This window comes from Dendropsophus ebraccatus, chromosome 1 (genome assembly GCF_027789765.1).
Source record: "Dendropsophus ebraccatus isolate aDenEbr1 chromosome 1, aDenEbr1.pat, whole genome shotgun sequence".
Classification (NCBI taxonomy): Eukaryota; Metazoa; Chordata; class Amphibia; order Anura; family Hylidae; genus Dendropsophus; species Dendropsophus ebraccatus.
The window spans coordinates 64,168,354-64,186,562 of NC_091454.1; the positions used below are offsets into that span (position 1 = coordinate 64,168,354).

Consider the following 18,209-nt stretch of genomic DNA (forward strand, 5'->3'; position numbering starts at 1 on the left):
TATGACCGTGGGAAACATGAATGGGACGCATATGATGAACGTGATGATACAGAGCGTCCTGGGTAAGAGGCAACTAGCGTTTATCCTATAGTTCCTTCCAGAATCTGAAGAGGAAACATAACAAGAAAATGTATCACAGTGTCTAACTCAGATTGCTGATTTCATAATCTCTATTTAAACCGTATGGTTCTAATGTACGGAGGCAGTGGATCCAGTACGCTTCCCTCTTCCTCAATAGCTGTTTGATATCACCTCCTCTTCTCGGCTGTTTGACCTGTTCTATGACCTGATATCGTAATTGCGAGATCTGGTGTTTATGTTTATGAAAGTGTGCAGGAACAGGTAATGGTAGATTCTGGCGCCGAATTGAGAATTTATGCTGGACAATCCTTTCTCTGACTCGCTGTATCGTTTCACCGACATATAAAAGTCCACAAAGACATTTCAGACAGTATATAACATTTCTGTTGTTACAGGTAAAATGGCCCTTGATGTGGAATGTCTTACCAGTGTGTGGATGGAATAAAGTGTCACCTTTAATAATGTTGGAACATTGTTGGCAATTCAGACAAGGAAATGTACCGTTTTTCAAGGGTCTAAGTGTCATCTGTCTAGCAGTGCCTGATGTCTGTCCTAAATCGGCTTTAACCAATTTGTCTCGTAAATTGGGTGCCCGTTTGTTACATAGAATAGGTGGTGATTTAAACTCCTCTACTGTGGGATGTGCCTCACTCAAAATGTTACAGCCCTATCTATGACATGATTTAAAGGATGGAATTTCCTTACGAATGGGATCCACGGTAAAGGGTTGCGTGTTCTATTGGAATTGATGGCAGTGGTATTAGTCAATAATTTTCTGGGATACCCTCTCTGTGCAAAACGTCCCTTCATTTCTTCTAGACGTAGTTCACATTTGTCGGGGTCAGTCACTATGCGTTTCACTCGCTGAAATTGGGATTGTGGTATAGATTTTTTCATGGCGTGTGAGTGGCCACTAGAAAAATGAAGTAAGCTATTCCTATCTGTATCTTTACGATACAGATCCGTGTGTATCTTGCCTGTAGTGTCCTTTGATACTGTGGTGTCCAGAAAATTAACTTCAGTCTGACTATAAGTGATCGTAAATTTCAATTCATCCCAGACCATATGGGAGGCCCCTCCCATATGCAAAACACGTCATCAATAAAGCGAAACCAGCATTTTGCATGGCTAACAAAATCATCACGGATATATATATATATATATATATATATATATCTCTTCAAATGACGCCATGTACGTGTTTGCATAGGGAGGGGCCATGTTTGACCCCATCGCCGAGCCCCTTTGCTGTATGTAGTAGGAATCCCCGAATAGGAAATTATTCTCACGCAGTACTAAGTTAAGTAGTTTAATAAAAAAATTCACATTGTGTCGAAGTGTGCTTCGAGTTAGTTAATAGTTCATGTACCGCCTGAATGCCCTTCTCGTGTACTATCGACGTGTACAAACTCTCCACTTCGATTGTCACGAGCCAGCTATCGGCTGTGATGGGTCCCAAAGCACTGAGTTTGGTTAGGAAGTCTCCCGTGTCCAGTAGGAAGGATCTAGTATGTCTTGTCAAGGGAGTTAGAATTTTTTCAAGCACAATCGATAGAGGACTCAAGACTGAATCGGTTGACGCCACAATGGGGCGTCCTGTATTTTAGGTAGTATGTACATAACCGGTGTGATAGGTGTTTTGTTGATGAGGTAGTCTGCTATAGCGGAATCCATAATGCCTTTCTTAGTGTATTTATGTTTGACCTCTTGTATTTTATTCTGGATGGTAGTGAGTGGATTGCATGGAACACGTAAATAAGTGTTAGTGTCTGACAGCTGTCGGTAAACCTCTCGTACATACATATCTACATCCATGACAACTATTGATCCACCTTTATCGGCTGGTTTAATTATGCACTTTTTCTCGTCCAACAGAGATTTAAGCCCTGTCCTGCTTTGCCTCAGTTTAAGGTTTAGCTAGTAGCGTTTATTTTGCAACACATTATACTGAATTAAAAAGTGAGCAAAGGTTCCAGGTGTCTACTTTCAGATACTATATATGGTATGGGGGTGTCATATGATTTCAGACAAGAGTCGTGTTGTCTCTGAAAGAAAGTGGCCATGTTTTTTTTAGCACTGGATAACCCCTTTAAATGTGAAAACTCTCCTTGCAAGAGTAAACCTTAATTGCAATATACAGTACCTGCCTTTGCAAATGTGATGTAACATAAAACTATTGCCACCTTGTGGACAAACTGAATCTCTGCATTGAATTAGTATATACTTGCACCTTGTAAAAAAAAATACTATGGGTTATAGCACCAAACCTTCAGTCAAACCTTCAGCCAAAGTTTTCGCTGTTTAGGCATAATGGGAATTTTAGCTTTGCAACAACTTGAAGGCCATGAGTTTAATACCACTGGGTTATAGGGTTTCAGAACCCTGTGAGAAACCACATTCCCACCTTGAAGCAATGATTCTAGGGAGGATATCTCTGTAATACACCATGTGCCAAACCATGTAACTATTTTTTCGTTCTGTCGAATTCTGTGGGCATTGTGGATCCACTATAATAATAGGATGGGGTACGCAATTCCAAAGATAACTTTTGAAGCTTCATGGTATATTCATGCATTCAGGTTTTTAATTGCAATTAATTTAATATTCTTCAGGTTAATATATAGGAATCTGTCTGTGTAGACACACCCTTAGGTGTGCAATGTGTTTGTTGTGGTTTTTGACACCAATCCACAACAGCATCCTTTAAGTTGAGAGGTGCAGTGTCAATAGATGGGATTTGTCTTCTAGCTCATCCCACCGATGTTTGATTACATTGAGCTGGGGAATATGAAAGCCAAATCATGTTTCTCAAAAGTTTTGCAGTGTGAGGGTGGGTTCACACTGCTGAATAGGGGTGGACAATTTTTTCGGCGGACGGCGGAATGCACCTGACCATAGAATGGAGTCAATGGCACGGGTGGAGATGCATGCGGGCGCGAGCTGTGGATTATCCATATCTATTCAGTAGTGTGAACCCACCCTGACAGGGCACTTTATCCTGCTGAAAGAGGGCACTGCCATAAGGGAATATTGCCATGATGAGGTGTACTTAGCCTGCAACAATGTGATGTACTTGACAATGCAACAATGTAAGTGTTACATGTTAAAATAATGTCCACATCAGTAGCAGGACCCAAGGTATCCCCAGCAGACCATTGCCCAGAGCATCATCCTGCCTCTGCCAGCTTTCCATCTTCCCATAGTGCACCCTGGTGCCATCTGTTCCCCAGATTAACTGTGCACTTGCATGATGTAAATGAAAATGTTATTTATCAAACCATTTAACCTTTTTTTTCCATTTTTCCATTTCTGATGCTTATGTGCCCATTGTAGGTACCAGACATTGTCAGCATAGAATGGACTTTTCATTGGTTGCCTTATATATCCCACCCACTGACAGATGCCACTGCCACAAGATATTGTTATTCATTTCACCAGTCAGTGGTTTTAATGTTACCAGCGTTGAGTGAGCATGCTCTGATGCTGCTCGAATAACTGACGGCCGAATGATAGTTATAGCTCCCGATAAACCCAATTATGTTCTTTTATTTTGTATATTTTGTTACTTCAGGGGATGTTTAAAGGGTACGTATCATTTAAACAAACTTTGTTTTGTATTAGTTTGTATCGGTTGGGGTCCGGGTGCTGAGACCCCTGCCAATCTGTCTCACTGTTGGATGGAATTATAGTGGAGCTCTATGAAACTTCCGGTACAGTGATTACTGGAAGTTCCATAGGGCACCACTATAATTCCCTCCACAGCTACTTTAGCAGAGAGACAGAGATGAAGACGCAGTGCATGTGCTGCTGAGCATGTCTGTCCCTTCATAACGCTCAGCGGGGGTCTCAGCACCCGGACCCCAACCAATACAAACATCGAGGTTTGTTTAAATGATAGGTACCCTTTAACAAAATATACAAAGATTAGAATGATAAAATGTAATAGCTTTCTGCAAAACATATTACAAATGAGACAGGGAGTTCGGGATTGCCTTCATTTGCCCCCTTAGCTGTAATGTGTTTTGCAGTAAGCCATTCCAATTTTTTGTACTAATCTTTGTATATTTAAACATGCCCTAAAATCTAGAACAAAGAAATTGAAAATTAACTCCAAACAATGATTCTGAGTTAACTATGTTAGCAAAGCACTTTCTGCTCTTGAGTAGCAGGCACCTGGTAAAATGTTCGCGTATCCCATTAATTACAATGGAGCTTGTTACACAAGTCAAGCACTCAAGCATTGAAAAATAATGTGGACTGAGTATTTTACAACTTGCTCTTCTCTTGTTACCACTAATTGGTGTATTTTGTATTCAGTAGTATAGCACCATCATCAGAAGCATTCTGGCTGCTGTATGGTTAGCTGTATATTATACAGTGCCTATATTCATCCACTTTGTAATGAGGGTACTGTGACTGTCAAATGCATATGGATAGCCAGGAATACCCTCCTAATATAATCAAATGTAATGTCAGGCATCTTGGTGTGGACATTTGGATACCATGGAGTTCATAGTACAACCATAATTGGTTTTATTACAGTAGAAGGCAGAATAAAGCAGGGGTTATGCATAGTATTTGGTCAGTATTTTTACCCTACAGCAAAAGAAGGTCCAAAACAAAGAAAGAAGTGCAAATGTTTCCATTGTTGTTTTTCTCTGTTGGTTCCACTCCTTTGTTAAAATACTGAGCAAAACGCTGTGTGAATCCACATTGGGTCATGTGCTTCTATGTAGCTTGCTAATATTAGATCCTGTCAGGTTTGTAAAGAACCTAACAGATAAAAAATCTCTGCATGAAAATTGATGGTATACATATTATTAAAGGGGTACTCAAGCTGGGGGGGGGGCAATTTTGGCATCTGGCCGGAGAGGAGGTGGCTGAGAGAAAAGACGTCCACTCACCTCCCCGGATCCAGCGGCGGGTCCCGTATCACAGTGCTCCGGTCCCCGGCCGCTTCCTGGTGTCTGACGCGGGCTCGAGACGTGACGTCTTAAGTCCAGCCAGTCAGTGACAGAGGCGGGATCTAAGCGGACTTGAAACGGATCTTGCCTCTTTCACTGACTGGCTGAGTGGACTCGAGACGTCACATCTCGAGCCCGCGTCAGACACCACGAAGCGACCGGGGACCAAGCGCTGTGATACCGGACCCGCCACTGGATCAGGGGAGGTGAGTGGACGTCATTTCGTCTTTTCTCTCAGCCACCTCCTCCCCGGCCAGATCCCAAAATCCCCCCTCCCCCCGCTGGAGTACCCCTTTAAGTGGTTTATAGAGATTCAATGGGGGAGGGGGTTCTAAGGTCTCTTATTAGAAATAATAATAATAATATAAAAGCTATGGCCAATTTTTTCTTACAAGCTAAAATACACTTACAATTAACCTGTTACACAACTCTCATCATGTGATGGTGAAGAATAAGACACAGAGAAGCAAAGCTTTTGGTGGGACCTCCATTTTATTGCAATTCTTGTATAAAAACAGAAAAGCTTGTTGACAGAAGATCCAGAATTTTCCACAACTAATGAATTTATCCAACATATGTCTGTGTTCAATGCCTCATAAAAAAAAAAACAGAAAACAGAAAATAACCACAGGAGAATGGACCCTTTCCAGACCCTCTCTGGACACTGCACCTCACTGAACTGCATGCACTGGATGAAAATTAAGGCTATGCAATTATGGAGAAATAAAACAGCAACATTTTAAAGCTAGGTAGCAAAAAGCAATTGTAAAACATAAGGCCTGAAGGTTAAGAAATCTTCAGCTTGAACTTCGTTTCAATTTTATCTGATCTGTGAACTTCTCTCTTAAATTCCAATTGTACCATTTGGTTGCTTCCCACTCTTACGGCTCTTGGCTGTTTAACTGAGAGATGTTATATTGGAGCGACCACCAGGGGGAGCTACGATTCTCCTGCTAGCAGAACGTACGCCGCTCTCATCTGCCTGGTTTCCTGTGAACAAAGTATAATGAAGTATTAAGAAGGCATTCAGCGTGGGAAATCCTGTACTTAGCTTTGATAGGATGAACACTGCCAACGTGAATAAATAAAATACCAACGCTTTCCTATTTTATGCTGAGTTTTATTTACTACATTATTACAGTTTCTGCACTAACAAAATGTTAATACCGACAGTCAGCTAATATTAAAAAATACTGTGCAAGAGGCTGTAACAAAAACACCTGGCTCATACAGAGCAACACATCAATCCCTGCAATAATGGTTAATAACGCTGAAACTAGTGCGACATGGTACAGGTTTTGCTTTCTGGAAGTAGGGGCACGTAACTCTGTGCATATGAATTAGGAACCCATCCTGGTTATGCTGCCCAAAGATGGAAGTTTGGGCAGCATAACAGGTAGAGGGGAGGAAGCAGGCAGTAATGACTGCATTTATCCCTTCTGCTGTAACATAAACTCAATAGTCAAGTCGAACACCTATCGAACTTCCTATAAAATTCTTTCTATACAGTGAATATTAAATTAATGAAAGGAATCTCAACATGTTGTGAGATCCTGGTTTGGGAAATCGTGTCTGTATCCCTGCCTTTTATTTATACATACCTGCTAGACTAAATCCGGAGTGGTGCAAGTTTCGCACTGGTGCAGTCTGTCTGGTTGGAGACCCCTTGGCAGAGCCTGCTGGTGTGCCAGCTTTAGGAGTTGATGATAAATCAAAGACTGGTCCGTCATACATACCCCGGGGCACGGCATGTAAATCTGCAATCTGTGGAGAGAACAAGGAACGTATTTGTATTATATGTAAGGGTTTTTGGGTTATACACTAGGAACAGTAAAGATAATGTACTGTCTTCCCTGGCGCATTGCAACAATATAAGGTGCCAATAAAAGCCGAAGGGTTGGTATAGATCATCCTATCCATATTCTCATTTGTCAGAATGGTTTTCCCACCTACAACATGTATTCTATCCATCAGATAATAAGAACAGGGGTTCACTGTCTAGGACACTGAATAAAAAACAGCTTAGTGCTGTACTGTATGAGGAGTGTTGTATTTTAGAAAGTTATAGGTTTGTGGCCAATGTATAAACAAAGCTTTTTCTAAAAAAAAAAGTAATTTTCAGAGTTTTACCTTAGTCCTGGCTTTGATTCGCTTGTACACATAGTCAGTGAATGGAGCACAGGGAATAAAGCGCCCTGTTCCCTGGGTTACATGTAAGGTACCATCCTCCATCATTATCTTGCCTTGGCAGATGACCACAAGTGGGGCTCCTCGTAACTCCATGCCTTCAAAGATGTTATATTCTGCAGCCTAGAATAAATAAAAATCACATACCAATATATATTTGTAATGACTGACCACAATAAACCCAACTTGGGTATAGCATAACAGAAACAGTACAAAGTCAACCTCTGCATGTATTTCATCATGGGCTACCACCAGATAGACACTTTATATTATTGTAAGCCATTATCACAGTATATAAATGAGGCAATTGCTCTAAATCCCTATATAATAAACCTGAGAAACCTTTAAAGAGGTTGTCAGTAAAAATTTACTTTCCCCTATCCACAGGCCCCTGGCTTCTTTGTTATGAATAGACGTATGGCACGTTGGGCTGTGGTGGATCCACCGGATGATGTTATGACAGGTAGTTGTGAGAGTTTAGCAAAAGATGAAAGTGTTGTGATGCTAATGCTAGTCCAGCACACAGGTGTGATGTTAGTACCTGCTTTGTACAGTGTCTAACTGTATTCCCCAGAAATGGTCGGTGACCTGCCGGGTTGTAATGGGTCGCTTGGGCTCTTGTGACTGTAGTCCTGAGTGGCAATTGACCCACCCGGACTATTGGTACCGCCACCCACAAAAAGGGGAAAAATAACCCAAGGTGTACAGTTTGTTTGTATAGGTGCTGGTGCGGAGGAAAAGACGACTCCCAGTGGTGTAAAAATATAACAGCTTTACTGTACAGTCTCTTGTAAGTACAACACACTTTTGCAGCAAATAGATAAATCTTTACACAGACTTTAGTGTTTAAATTTGTTTGTGCTAAGGAGATGCTTGAAGAAGCAGAGTGGAGAAGAGGTAGTTGTAGTGGTGCTTGAAGAGTTGAGAGTAGAGTAGAGCAGCATAGAGGAGAGGCATCCCAACCCAATTTAGCAGTGTGTAGAGAGTGAGATGTTTACTTGTACCCGTGTATAGACTATAGTCTGACCAGACTGTGAAAATAAAGGGCCTTTTGTAAGAAAGAGAATAGTCCCTTAGCAATGGCCCTGGAGTTCCTGGCATGGGCTAGGGTGTCCCTGGACTCTTCTCCCTCACTGTAGTTTAGCACTGTATAATAAGACTAGCTACTTGCTCAAAAGAAATCTGTGTCTTTAGCTGCATCTGAGTTTGGTTCCTGTCAGGGGTCCTGGTCCTGGCTTAACTGCAGCAGGAACTGTTGTCTTGTGTGTCCTCTCTCTGTGAGAATTTGGATAAAACTGAGGCTGCATTTTCTCCACCAAGTAACTAGCTTCCTACGGGGACTAAGTAAGGTACCCTGTGAGTGGTGGAAATGAATATGTGCAAAGAAAGAGAAGAAAAGATAGACTAGAGGTAAAGAGCATAGGTCAGCAAAACACATGGTAAATAGAAAACATTAACCCATTAGTACCTTCAGCCACGCAAGACATAGAAATACATAATACTGTTATCTAGTGGTGAAACCTTAAAATACCTTCATCACCACTTGACCTAGAGTGAGGACAGGTGTACAAGAGAAACAACACCTGTGGTGGGACCCCCCCCAACCCCCCCCCCCCCCCCCCCAATCTCTAATGTTTCCCCTATTCTGCGGATAGGGGAAAAGTTAATATTTTCTGGACAACCTCTTTAAGCCGGCCATACACATTAGATTATTGTCGACCAAACAAGCTGTTTGGGTATTGACAACAAATTACCAGCATTGGTTTTAACACAGAGACCATAAAAATAATAGGGTTGTAAAAGTTTCCTTTTTTATATCTTTCCTCTGAACGTGTCAGACATATTGTGGGATAATAAAAAGCTGGTGTATTTATTTTTATTATCTGGCTTAGTCATTGTTGGCATGTTCTCCCTGCTGCAGCGCTCCAGGATACGCCGTCATACAGTTAGATCATTGATACTTTAAAAGCCAATATATTAACAAAGCAGTAAATTAATGCCGGTTATTGTACAATTTGGACAATATGTATACCTAAACTCTATTGTCTGGGGGTCTGTGTTACTTACTGAGTGATGACTTTTGGCAGACACAATTTTCACTGCATCTGGATCCCAGATGACCAAGTCGCTGTCTGATCCCACAGCTATTCTCCCTTTCCTGGGATACAGGTTAAAGATCTTGGCAGCATTGGTACTGGTTACAGCAACAAACTGGTTTTCATCCATCTTGCCGGTAGCCTAATAAAACAAAGAGTATGGGTAAAAGAAAGATGATAGTTTATATTTTTCCTTCACAGTTGCCCTCCTGTGTTTGTTTAAGTCAGGTAAAGAGGGGTCTGTTTTCCATATTGATTACAATATTCACTAGTAGCAATAAGGGGATGCACATCTTTACAGGTATTTCTAACCTTGTAGATATTCTTAGTTAAAAGGTAGTGGTGATGTAATGTATGATCAAGGAGAACAACAGAGGGGAGGATATCTAGCTTTTAAAACCCTCCAGATAGTTTACCAATATTAGATCAGCCTCTTTAATCTGTCCATTGGCTGCAAGCTGGTTGTACTTGTAGTCCATACAACAACAGCCTCTCTGTTAGCCAACCAGCACACTGATGTAAAAAACCTACTCAGCCAATCACTGACTAAAGCAGTGTTCTACCCCAGCCACTGATTGGCTGAGCAGGCATTCCTGAGCCTGGGTATGCATTCTAAGTATACATTCTTTATTATGGTTTCGCACTTCCCTGCCCACACTATTTTTTGTTTTACCCAGACTTCTCCTTTAAATCTCTAGTCATGTCCTATGGCTTTTGTACTTTGGCTTAAAGGATTTTGCATATCATTTTTCACAATGGAACATTGCATGTGTTCATCTGCCTTTTGCAGCTCTAATAAACGAGAAACATTATTCCTCCAAACCTCAGGTTCTTGGATATGACTGCAAACAGTACTCATAGGCATATATATTAAGCATATTAATCAAATAATAAAATACAAGTAAATATCATTAGATGTGCCTATCTTACAGGACACTGGCACAGTCTCTTACCACTGCCTTGTCCCAGATGATAGACATTCTTTCTTCAATGCCATTGGTCCCCTCAGGAATAAGAGTGAAGTTGTCCTTCCCAATAGCCTTCTGTGCTGTGCTGAATGTAGTATGAGCACTGCCCGTTACCTGCAGATCACCGCTGTGAGGAAAACAGGATCACACAATCAGAACTGTCAGTAGGAGAAGCAGGCCAACAACAACATATGACCATTAGGTGGCAGCATTGTGCTTCTAAAATTGAAGCATTAGGTTTGGATGTGTTCTCCAGATGCACAGTCCGCCCCCCCCCCCCCCCTTTTCAAAAATGATAAAGAGCATCAAATGTCTGCTGAGAAACAATACGTCATAGGGAATTCTCGGAGGAGCAGCTTGTCTGTTTTCTTTCACTATATGACAATGATGTCATGTATCCTGCAGCATGCAGCTAAGTAAGTATGTCCAACCAACCAAGCACTTGTCTCATAAGTATATGCACACAGTCTGGTCCTTTCTGCTGTCTTTCATTGTGCACGGCCCTAGCTACACTGACTGTGCTACTGTCCTGTAACATAAAGATAGCAACTCCTTAGAAAGTAAAAACTGTGACATGAACATCTTTTAACTCTCTTCAGTGTCTGGCAGCAGGACTCCCCTATGTATACCTCCAAACTGCTGCTTATTCCCTTCCCTTCAAATTTGGCTTTAGTTATATCTTAAAGGAGTAGTTTACCAAAAAATTATTTTCTTTCAAATCCAGAAAGTGCCAGAGATTTGTAGTTTATTTAAAAATTTCTTAAAATAATCTCAAGTCTTCCAGTACAGCTGCTGTATGTCCTGCAGGAAGTGGTGTATTCTCTCCAGTCTGACACAGTGCTCTCTGCTGCCACCTCTGTCCATGACAGGAACTATCCAGAGATGTAGCAAATTTCCCTAGAAAACATCTACTGCTCTCCAGACTGTAAAGAATACCACTTCTTGCAGGACATACAGCAGTTGATAAATACTGGAAGACTTGAAATTTTTAATAGAAGTAAATAGCTAATTTCTGGCACCAGTTGATTTGGCACCTAGTCATCTAGTGTCCCCAAGATATTTTCTTACCTGGCCAAAAGGGAGTTGATGTAGTCAGGGGTGGTGGGGTCAGGGCTCAGGGGTGGTGATGTAACAAAAGCTGCAGCTTTAGCCCAGTTCTTGCTCCAGTAATGTGTACCATCAGTGCCCAGACTAGCTGTGACTGGTTCCCCAAAGACAACATTACCTGAAATTAATAGATCAATATGTTAGCAGTGCAGTAAAATTAAGAAAAAAAGAAACACAGTACTGGAATTACAGTCTCAGAGAACACAGCTTGGGTCAGATAGCAATATAAAATATATCACACACAACACGTCAATGATCTGTTCTATTCTGCAGTCTTCATGCTTCAAGCGAAGCAACACAATGGCCCGCCATAGTCATGTGACATAATTATGGGCATCAGGTTACACATGACTGAAAAGAATGTGATTTTTTTTTTATGTCATTGAATGTTGGTAACTGACAGCTGCACAGAAACTGTGAAAGTCAAAATAATACACGTCAAGTTCCAGACAAACAAACACAAGTCATATTCATTGGCGGTACATAATAATGTGTTATCACAGCGCACAATAGGAAATAATGAAGAGCATTACTAGACACAAGCCAATTGCAGATGAGTTGCTAAATGGTTATTATCATTTATGAAGCTCTATACTAGTGTCTCTTAATAGAGAGATGCCCAAGATATTAGTCCTTGTAGAAGAGGGTCTCATTAAGACTATAAGACAGACACAGTTGGGGACCTTTTCTGTGCAACTCAAGACATTCTCAAACTCCCTGACATACAAATATCCATGATGCATCTCCCTAGTCAGCCAGCACCATGTTCTGTACTGATGAGATGCCTACACGTGTTGCATTAATTCTCTCCCTTCTAGGAGACAATGACTTTGCATGCAAGATGCAGTCAGAGTTCATGCACTGCCTCATCAGCCACAACCTTCTTCTCCAGAGTGTATATTGTGGAGCCATTATCAGCTGAATCGGATGGCTTTTTATTCCTGGAATGAACTGCTGCCTTTGATTTCCTGGAAATACTCTCATCTTTTTTTGTTTTAGTGCTGATCTCTGACTGCTCATATTGGCACAGGAACAAATAGCAACATTAAAGTGTCTGGAGATTAACTACGTGGATGCAGTGTGGCAGACACAATGTCTTATACCATTTTGGGTGGTGGACATAACGGGAGGAGTAATTCTGTCTTTTGGTTGGCACTACACTTTGGTATTCTCATATAGGTGTTATAAACTTGTAAATGCTAGGCTAAAGGACTGTGATAAGGAGCTTTATAATTATATACCCCCTAGGCCTAATTCACACCTGCTCAGTCTCTTAATCCCACCCCTCAGTCTCGCATTTACACCTTATTTTGTAAATAAAAAATAAAAATAAAAAAAGTTTCCGCCCATCTATTTACATAGCACTAGAAGTAGGGAGAATAATGTACAGTATCCAGCTTCTCATACTTATCTGTGTGAGAAGCTTGATGCATTATTGTGACTTTATTTGGCACCTCACTAATACTGACCATTAGAGTTAAGTGAACTTTGAGCCCGCTCGGCCGTATTCATATTCTCCAGGACTCCTTAGAGCTGCATCCAACTTCCGCAGCCACCGCTAATCAAATGCCGCACGCTCGGGTTCGGATGAACCCAAGATTGCTCAAAGTTCGCTCAACTCTACTGACCATGCCTTTGTAGGCACTAGATTTAGCTGGATGTTTTATCTCTGGTCATTCACCTTTTTTCCTGGCTTGGGAGATGAGGTCTACTGAGCTTTTGCTCATCACTTTGGTCACATAAAGTGGACAGTTTGTTTGGCTTGCAATGGTTATGGCACGAAAAACAGCTTCTGCTTCCAGCTGAAAGAACAAGAAGACACAAGACACTGAGGAACGTAACACAAAAAGAGTTATCAACTTCTACAAACAGCAAAAACAGTGCTGGATACAACAGGGGTACACAAAGACTACAGAATACATGGCTAAATACTGTAACTCAGACCATCCTGTAAAGGAAACATAAAGCTATTCAGATAAAGAACCTTTATTATAAATCCCTTTTTCAAAGTATCATAGTTAAAGGGGTTATCCGGCGCTACAAAAACATGGCCACTTTTCCCCCTCCAGATTGGGTGGGGTTTCAAACTCAGTTCCATTGAAGTAAATGGAGCTTAATTGCAAAACACACCTGAACTAGAGACAAGAGAGGGGTGAAAATGGCCATGTTTTTGTAGTGATGGATAACCCATTTAAACAAAGTCATAGTTCACTCTCCTATTCAGCTGATCAATAAGCCAACTTTTTCAATGTTTCTTATCATTGACCTTTATGGAACATTACCTAGATATGTCACTATAGTCTGATGTGTGGTGGTATAAACAGCAAGACCTCAATGATCCCAATAATTTGGGATGCTGGTCCCTATCCTAGTAAACTGAGAACATACCCATACCATCCACCTAATGGTGGGCTAGTCTATGCTTCCCATGTGCATTAAAGGGGTTATCCAGCGCTACAAAATATGGCCACTTTTGCACCAATCTTGTCTCCAGTTTGGGTGAGGTTTTGAAACACAGTTCCATTAAAACAAATAAACTGAAAACCCCACCTAAGATGGAGACAAGAGTGGTGCAAAAGTGTCCATGTTTTTGTAGCGATGGATAACCCCTTTAAGGCCAGCATTGGTTCACTGGTTGTCCCTATTGGACCATAGGCGCACTGCACTTCTAGGCGCACTGCACTGTGAAATAAATCCAGTCCTATAACACAGTCACCATGAGCAATAATGGACATGACTCGGCCCAACAGGTGTTCTTTAAAAAACCTGACCATGAACTGTCTGCACAGAATCATCCACATAAGTACAGCTGCTATGCAGACGATTCATCCTTACGTAAATAATATCATTTACGGATCTGGTTCCAATCAATGGCGAGTACTTCCTTCCCATTAGTTCTGCCGGACTGTGAGCTTTTATGGCTGAGGCCTGTCAACATAGTGCATCTCTTATTCATGACATCACAGCCAGTAAAGCCTGTGAGCTTGGGTTATATAAATGCCTGGCAAATGGTTCAGTAAGAGGGAGGTCGACTTCCTGCATTCTCAATAGTCAGGGCGTTCAGCTACACTGCTACGTGTGCACATCTTTTCCTCATTACATAGGACTTCCTCTCCCATTACTAAAATAATCATTACACTGTAGAACTGGCTCATAGTCAAACACTGTTATAGACATGAAACTTTCCCTTTTCTATTATCCAAGTGCTGCTTTTATCTTTGATTATATGCCTCAATGTGCATATCCTTACCTGGGTGTTTCTGAAAGCCTTTAGAGGTTCTTGCATATATTATTTACCTACTATAACTCCATTCCTTGCTGTTAATGTACAGAAAGGTTAACATTAAGCCTCCTATGATGCCCTACCATTAGTAACTGGCCAAGTTAATCAGCACCACATACAAACATGATGAAGTCACCTAGAAATAGAACTTGTTTAGCTTCCATAATGTCTCCCCAACCATTAAACACTGCACACAGTCAACATCTGAAGGTTCTAAGTTTATAAGTACATGTAAGAGAAATACACAGAGTCTGGAATTCTCGTAAACAGGACATGAAACTTCCTACCTCCAAGAGACTATGGGGGATAAATTATCAAAATTAGTGTAGAGTAAAAAGTGGAAGAGCTGTCCATGGCAGCTGATCCAAGCTATCGTTCTTCATTGGTGTCATGGACAACTGCTTCATGTTTCCTTTGAACCAGTTTTGATATATTTCTTGAAACCTTTTGTTCTGGAAGAGGTCTAGCTTTAGTTAGGAGCAGGGGTCACATTGGGAATATGCAATAAAAAAAAACTGATATAATGTGATGCCCAAGTACGATTATACATTACATAGACTGGCTTAGATAGATAGGCTTTATAGTCATAGACAGCACCAGCACTTCTAATCATCATCATTAATAATAATAATGGGGCAGATTACCCTCCTTCTTTGGTTATAGTTTTACTATCATGTACTGCACTTTCTTAGTGAGTTGATGGGGCTGGCAAGTTGAGAATATTGTTGGGTAGTGTATTGACATATACATCTGCCAGCTTTACCTCTTTCTAATAGTTTTGCCAGGAGGAGTTTTCTACCAGTCATTGATTGATTATTACAGTAAATCTCACAACAATAAACTCTATCCAGGCTTTTTCAACTCCACTCACTCACCTCTTCTGGCCGACTCAAAACATGACCCTCTGGTCCAGTGATCCCCATTTCTAACATTCTTTGTTGTTCCTATAATGAAACAAACAATATGTATTATTTTATATTGTTTAATTATTAGTCTTTATGTTTATATATCAGAGTTAGGCTGCATTCCCACGTTCCGTGATCCTGAGGGATCACGGAAGTGGAATGCATGTACCGCAGTCCCCCCGCGCCCGGACAGCATCTGTAATTAGATGCTGGGAGCGGGGGAGACTGTATTCATAAGCGGCGCTTATGAATACAGTCTCCCCCGCTCCCAGCATCTAATTACAGATGCTGTCTGGGCGCGGGGGGACTCCGGTACATACATTCCATGTCCGTGATCCGTTAGGATCACGGAACGTGGGAATGCAGCCTAAGCAAAAAATAAATAAATTCAGCGCTAAAATCATGTACCCCTAACAGATGCAAAAGTCTGAAATCCTATAGCTTTCTAGGCGTTTGCTACACAGTGTTATATAAATGTAGCACAGCGCCATCTGGTGCTATACTAAAGAACTGCAACACTGTTCTTATCTGAGTGATAAAAACATGCTCTATTCTTCTTACTATGTCATCACTTGTCTTCTTATGTTACAATCTCCATGTAATTATTCTTGATTAGATGTACACTATTCTTAATGTACCAAATTAATGCTTGTACAGTTATAACATAAAAAACCTTTAATAAAATATCTTTAAAAAAACAAAACAAAAAAAAAAAACATTGGTCAATCGATGGAAATTATTGTGAAATGGAATTTACTAATTTACTAATTTAACTAAAACTCAAATTAAGAACAGCAATGTCCCATAAGGTCCAGGTAGAGTAAATCAGTCTCTAATATAATGCATAAACAGCAGTGGCTGTGGGGCTGGATACGTTGCTCCAATACAAGGCACACTGTGTATATACACAGCTATAACTTTCTGGGACGTTGAGACATTAGATGTCAAAACAATTTATCTTTCAGCAAGGAAAAATAATTTCTGATAATAATCTAGTGAATAACCTTGGTGTCTGAAATAAGGCATGAACCTTGAAATCATTTAAAAATATGTGACAAAGTATAAACTATACAGCCAAGGCAAAGTTTCCTATATCAGAGAGAAGTCTTTTCTCTACAATGTATTCCAATACGGATGGTGCAGCCCACATATACAAAGCCCTGCACAGTAACTAGTAAGCAGCCAGAAGCCTTCTACTTTCTGCAATGACACCCGGGCTGTGCACTGGAAATCACTATTCTGCTTGATCCTCATAACTAGTGGACACTATTCTCACTATATTTCAGCATAAAGCACTGCCTCTGATCTTTGGAAATGTTCTGTCCTTTCTTCAGGGAGCAGATTTTACTTCAATGACTTCATCTTCTCCATTTTGCGTTCCTGACCTCTTGCTAACATTTTGTATCAATTAAAAGGGATACATGAAGGCGAGCCAACAACTGCAGTTCAGAGTTTGGAAGGGATTCTGGTTAAGATTCTACTGACACACTGGCCAAAGCCGACTTCTTTCATCATTGTTATCCCTTGTTAAAAAAGTGAGAGTCTTAACAAGAACCGTTGAAATGGTCACAGTCAAATCCCTAAAAATATATTGTCTATTTATGGAAAACAGAGCTTATTGACTATATCAAACTTATCTAATGTGGCGCATGGGCTCCTTTTATTTAGGAAGCTTAAAACATTTTGCATAATTTGTAGTCCTAAATGCAGAATGTTTTTACAAATCATGGGTGTTTTTAAAAGTTTAACATATAAGTGAATATAGAAGACATATTAGACAGAACCTGTCAGTAAACAATTTTTTTAGACAAGGCACAAGTTTTAATCAGTCAAAGTGTGAGTGTTCAGACCCACACCAAACAGCAGAACAAATGGGGAGACAACCGAGCTGCCGACCCTGCTTTCTTTGACAGGGGTCCCTGCTCCTGTATGTTGTTTCAGGGATACCCTACATCTTTGACACGAGGCCCTACTCCTTTACTTTGTAATTAGGCTGAAAAATCCCAAATAACCTTAAGGCCATGTTCACACAACATATCTTTTCTATTAATCACATCTGTTGGTGAAAATTGCAACACCGGCTGTATTTAATAGAGAAGAAACGTTGCATTGAAGTCAGAGGAAATCCTGGCTGGAGTCCATACACATAGGGGGAGATTTATCAAACTGGTGTAAAGTAGAATTGTCTTAGTTGCCCCTAGCAACCAATCAGATTCCACTTTTCATTCCTCACAGATTCTTTGAAAAATGAAAGGTGGAATCTGATTGGTTGCTAGGGGCAACTGAGACAATTCTACTTTACACCAGATTGATAAATCTCCCCCATAGTACACAATACGGCCGGGATTCCTTGTGGCTGCACAAATAACTGACCTGTCATCTCCGGCCGCACTCTTTATTGTGTGCTATGGTGAATTGGGATATGGGCACACACGGATACACCTGCATCCCAATTCAACAGAAATTAAGTTCAATCTTCACTGACACCGTCCGTTCTGTGACACAACTGGAGTCACAGAACGGCCAGTGTCATACAGCGTGTGAACCCAGCCCTATTCAGATAAATTCACATCAGTTCAGGATAATTCAATTCACTGAGCTTTAGTTACTAGATCCCT

At 40.8% G+C, this 18,209-nt stretch overlaps 1 protein-coding gene across 2 annotated transcripts in view; it reads right to left on the reverse strand.

Annotated features, from left to right (window-relative positions):
* Positions 1 to 5,518: 5,518 nt before the first annotated feature.
* The window catches only part of DPYSL3 (dihydropyrimidinase like 3), a 90,475-nt gene continuing 77,784 nt past the window's right edge, over positions 5,519 to 18,209 (reverse strand). For both annotated transcript variants that reach the window (XM_069972122.1, XM_069972131.1), the window contains exons 7-14: positions 15,562 to 15,630; positions 13,085 to 13,205; positions 11,365 to 11,521; positions 10,282 to 10,423; positions 9,300 to 9,470; positions 7,176 to 7,355; positions 6,647 to 6,809; positions 5,519 to 6,035 (exon numbers count right to left, since the gene is read on the reverse strand). In XM_069972122.1, coding sequence (XP_069828223.1) covers positions 5,944 to 6,035; positions 6,647 to 6,809; positions 7,176 to 7,355; positions 9,300 to 9,470; positions 10,282 to 10,423; positions 11,365 to 11,521; positions 13,085 to 13,205; positions 15,562 to 15,630 — 1,095 coding nt within the window. In that variant the 3' untranslated portion in view covers positions 5,519 to 5,943. The remainder of the gene's footprint in view (positions 6,036 to 6,646; positions 6,810 to 7,175; positions 7,356 to 9,299; positions 9,471 to 10,281; positions 10,424 to 11,364; positions 11,522 to 13,084; positions 13,206 to 15,561; positions 15,631 to 18,209) is intronic.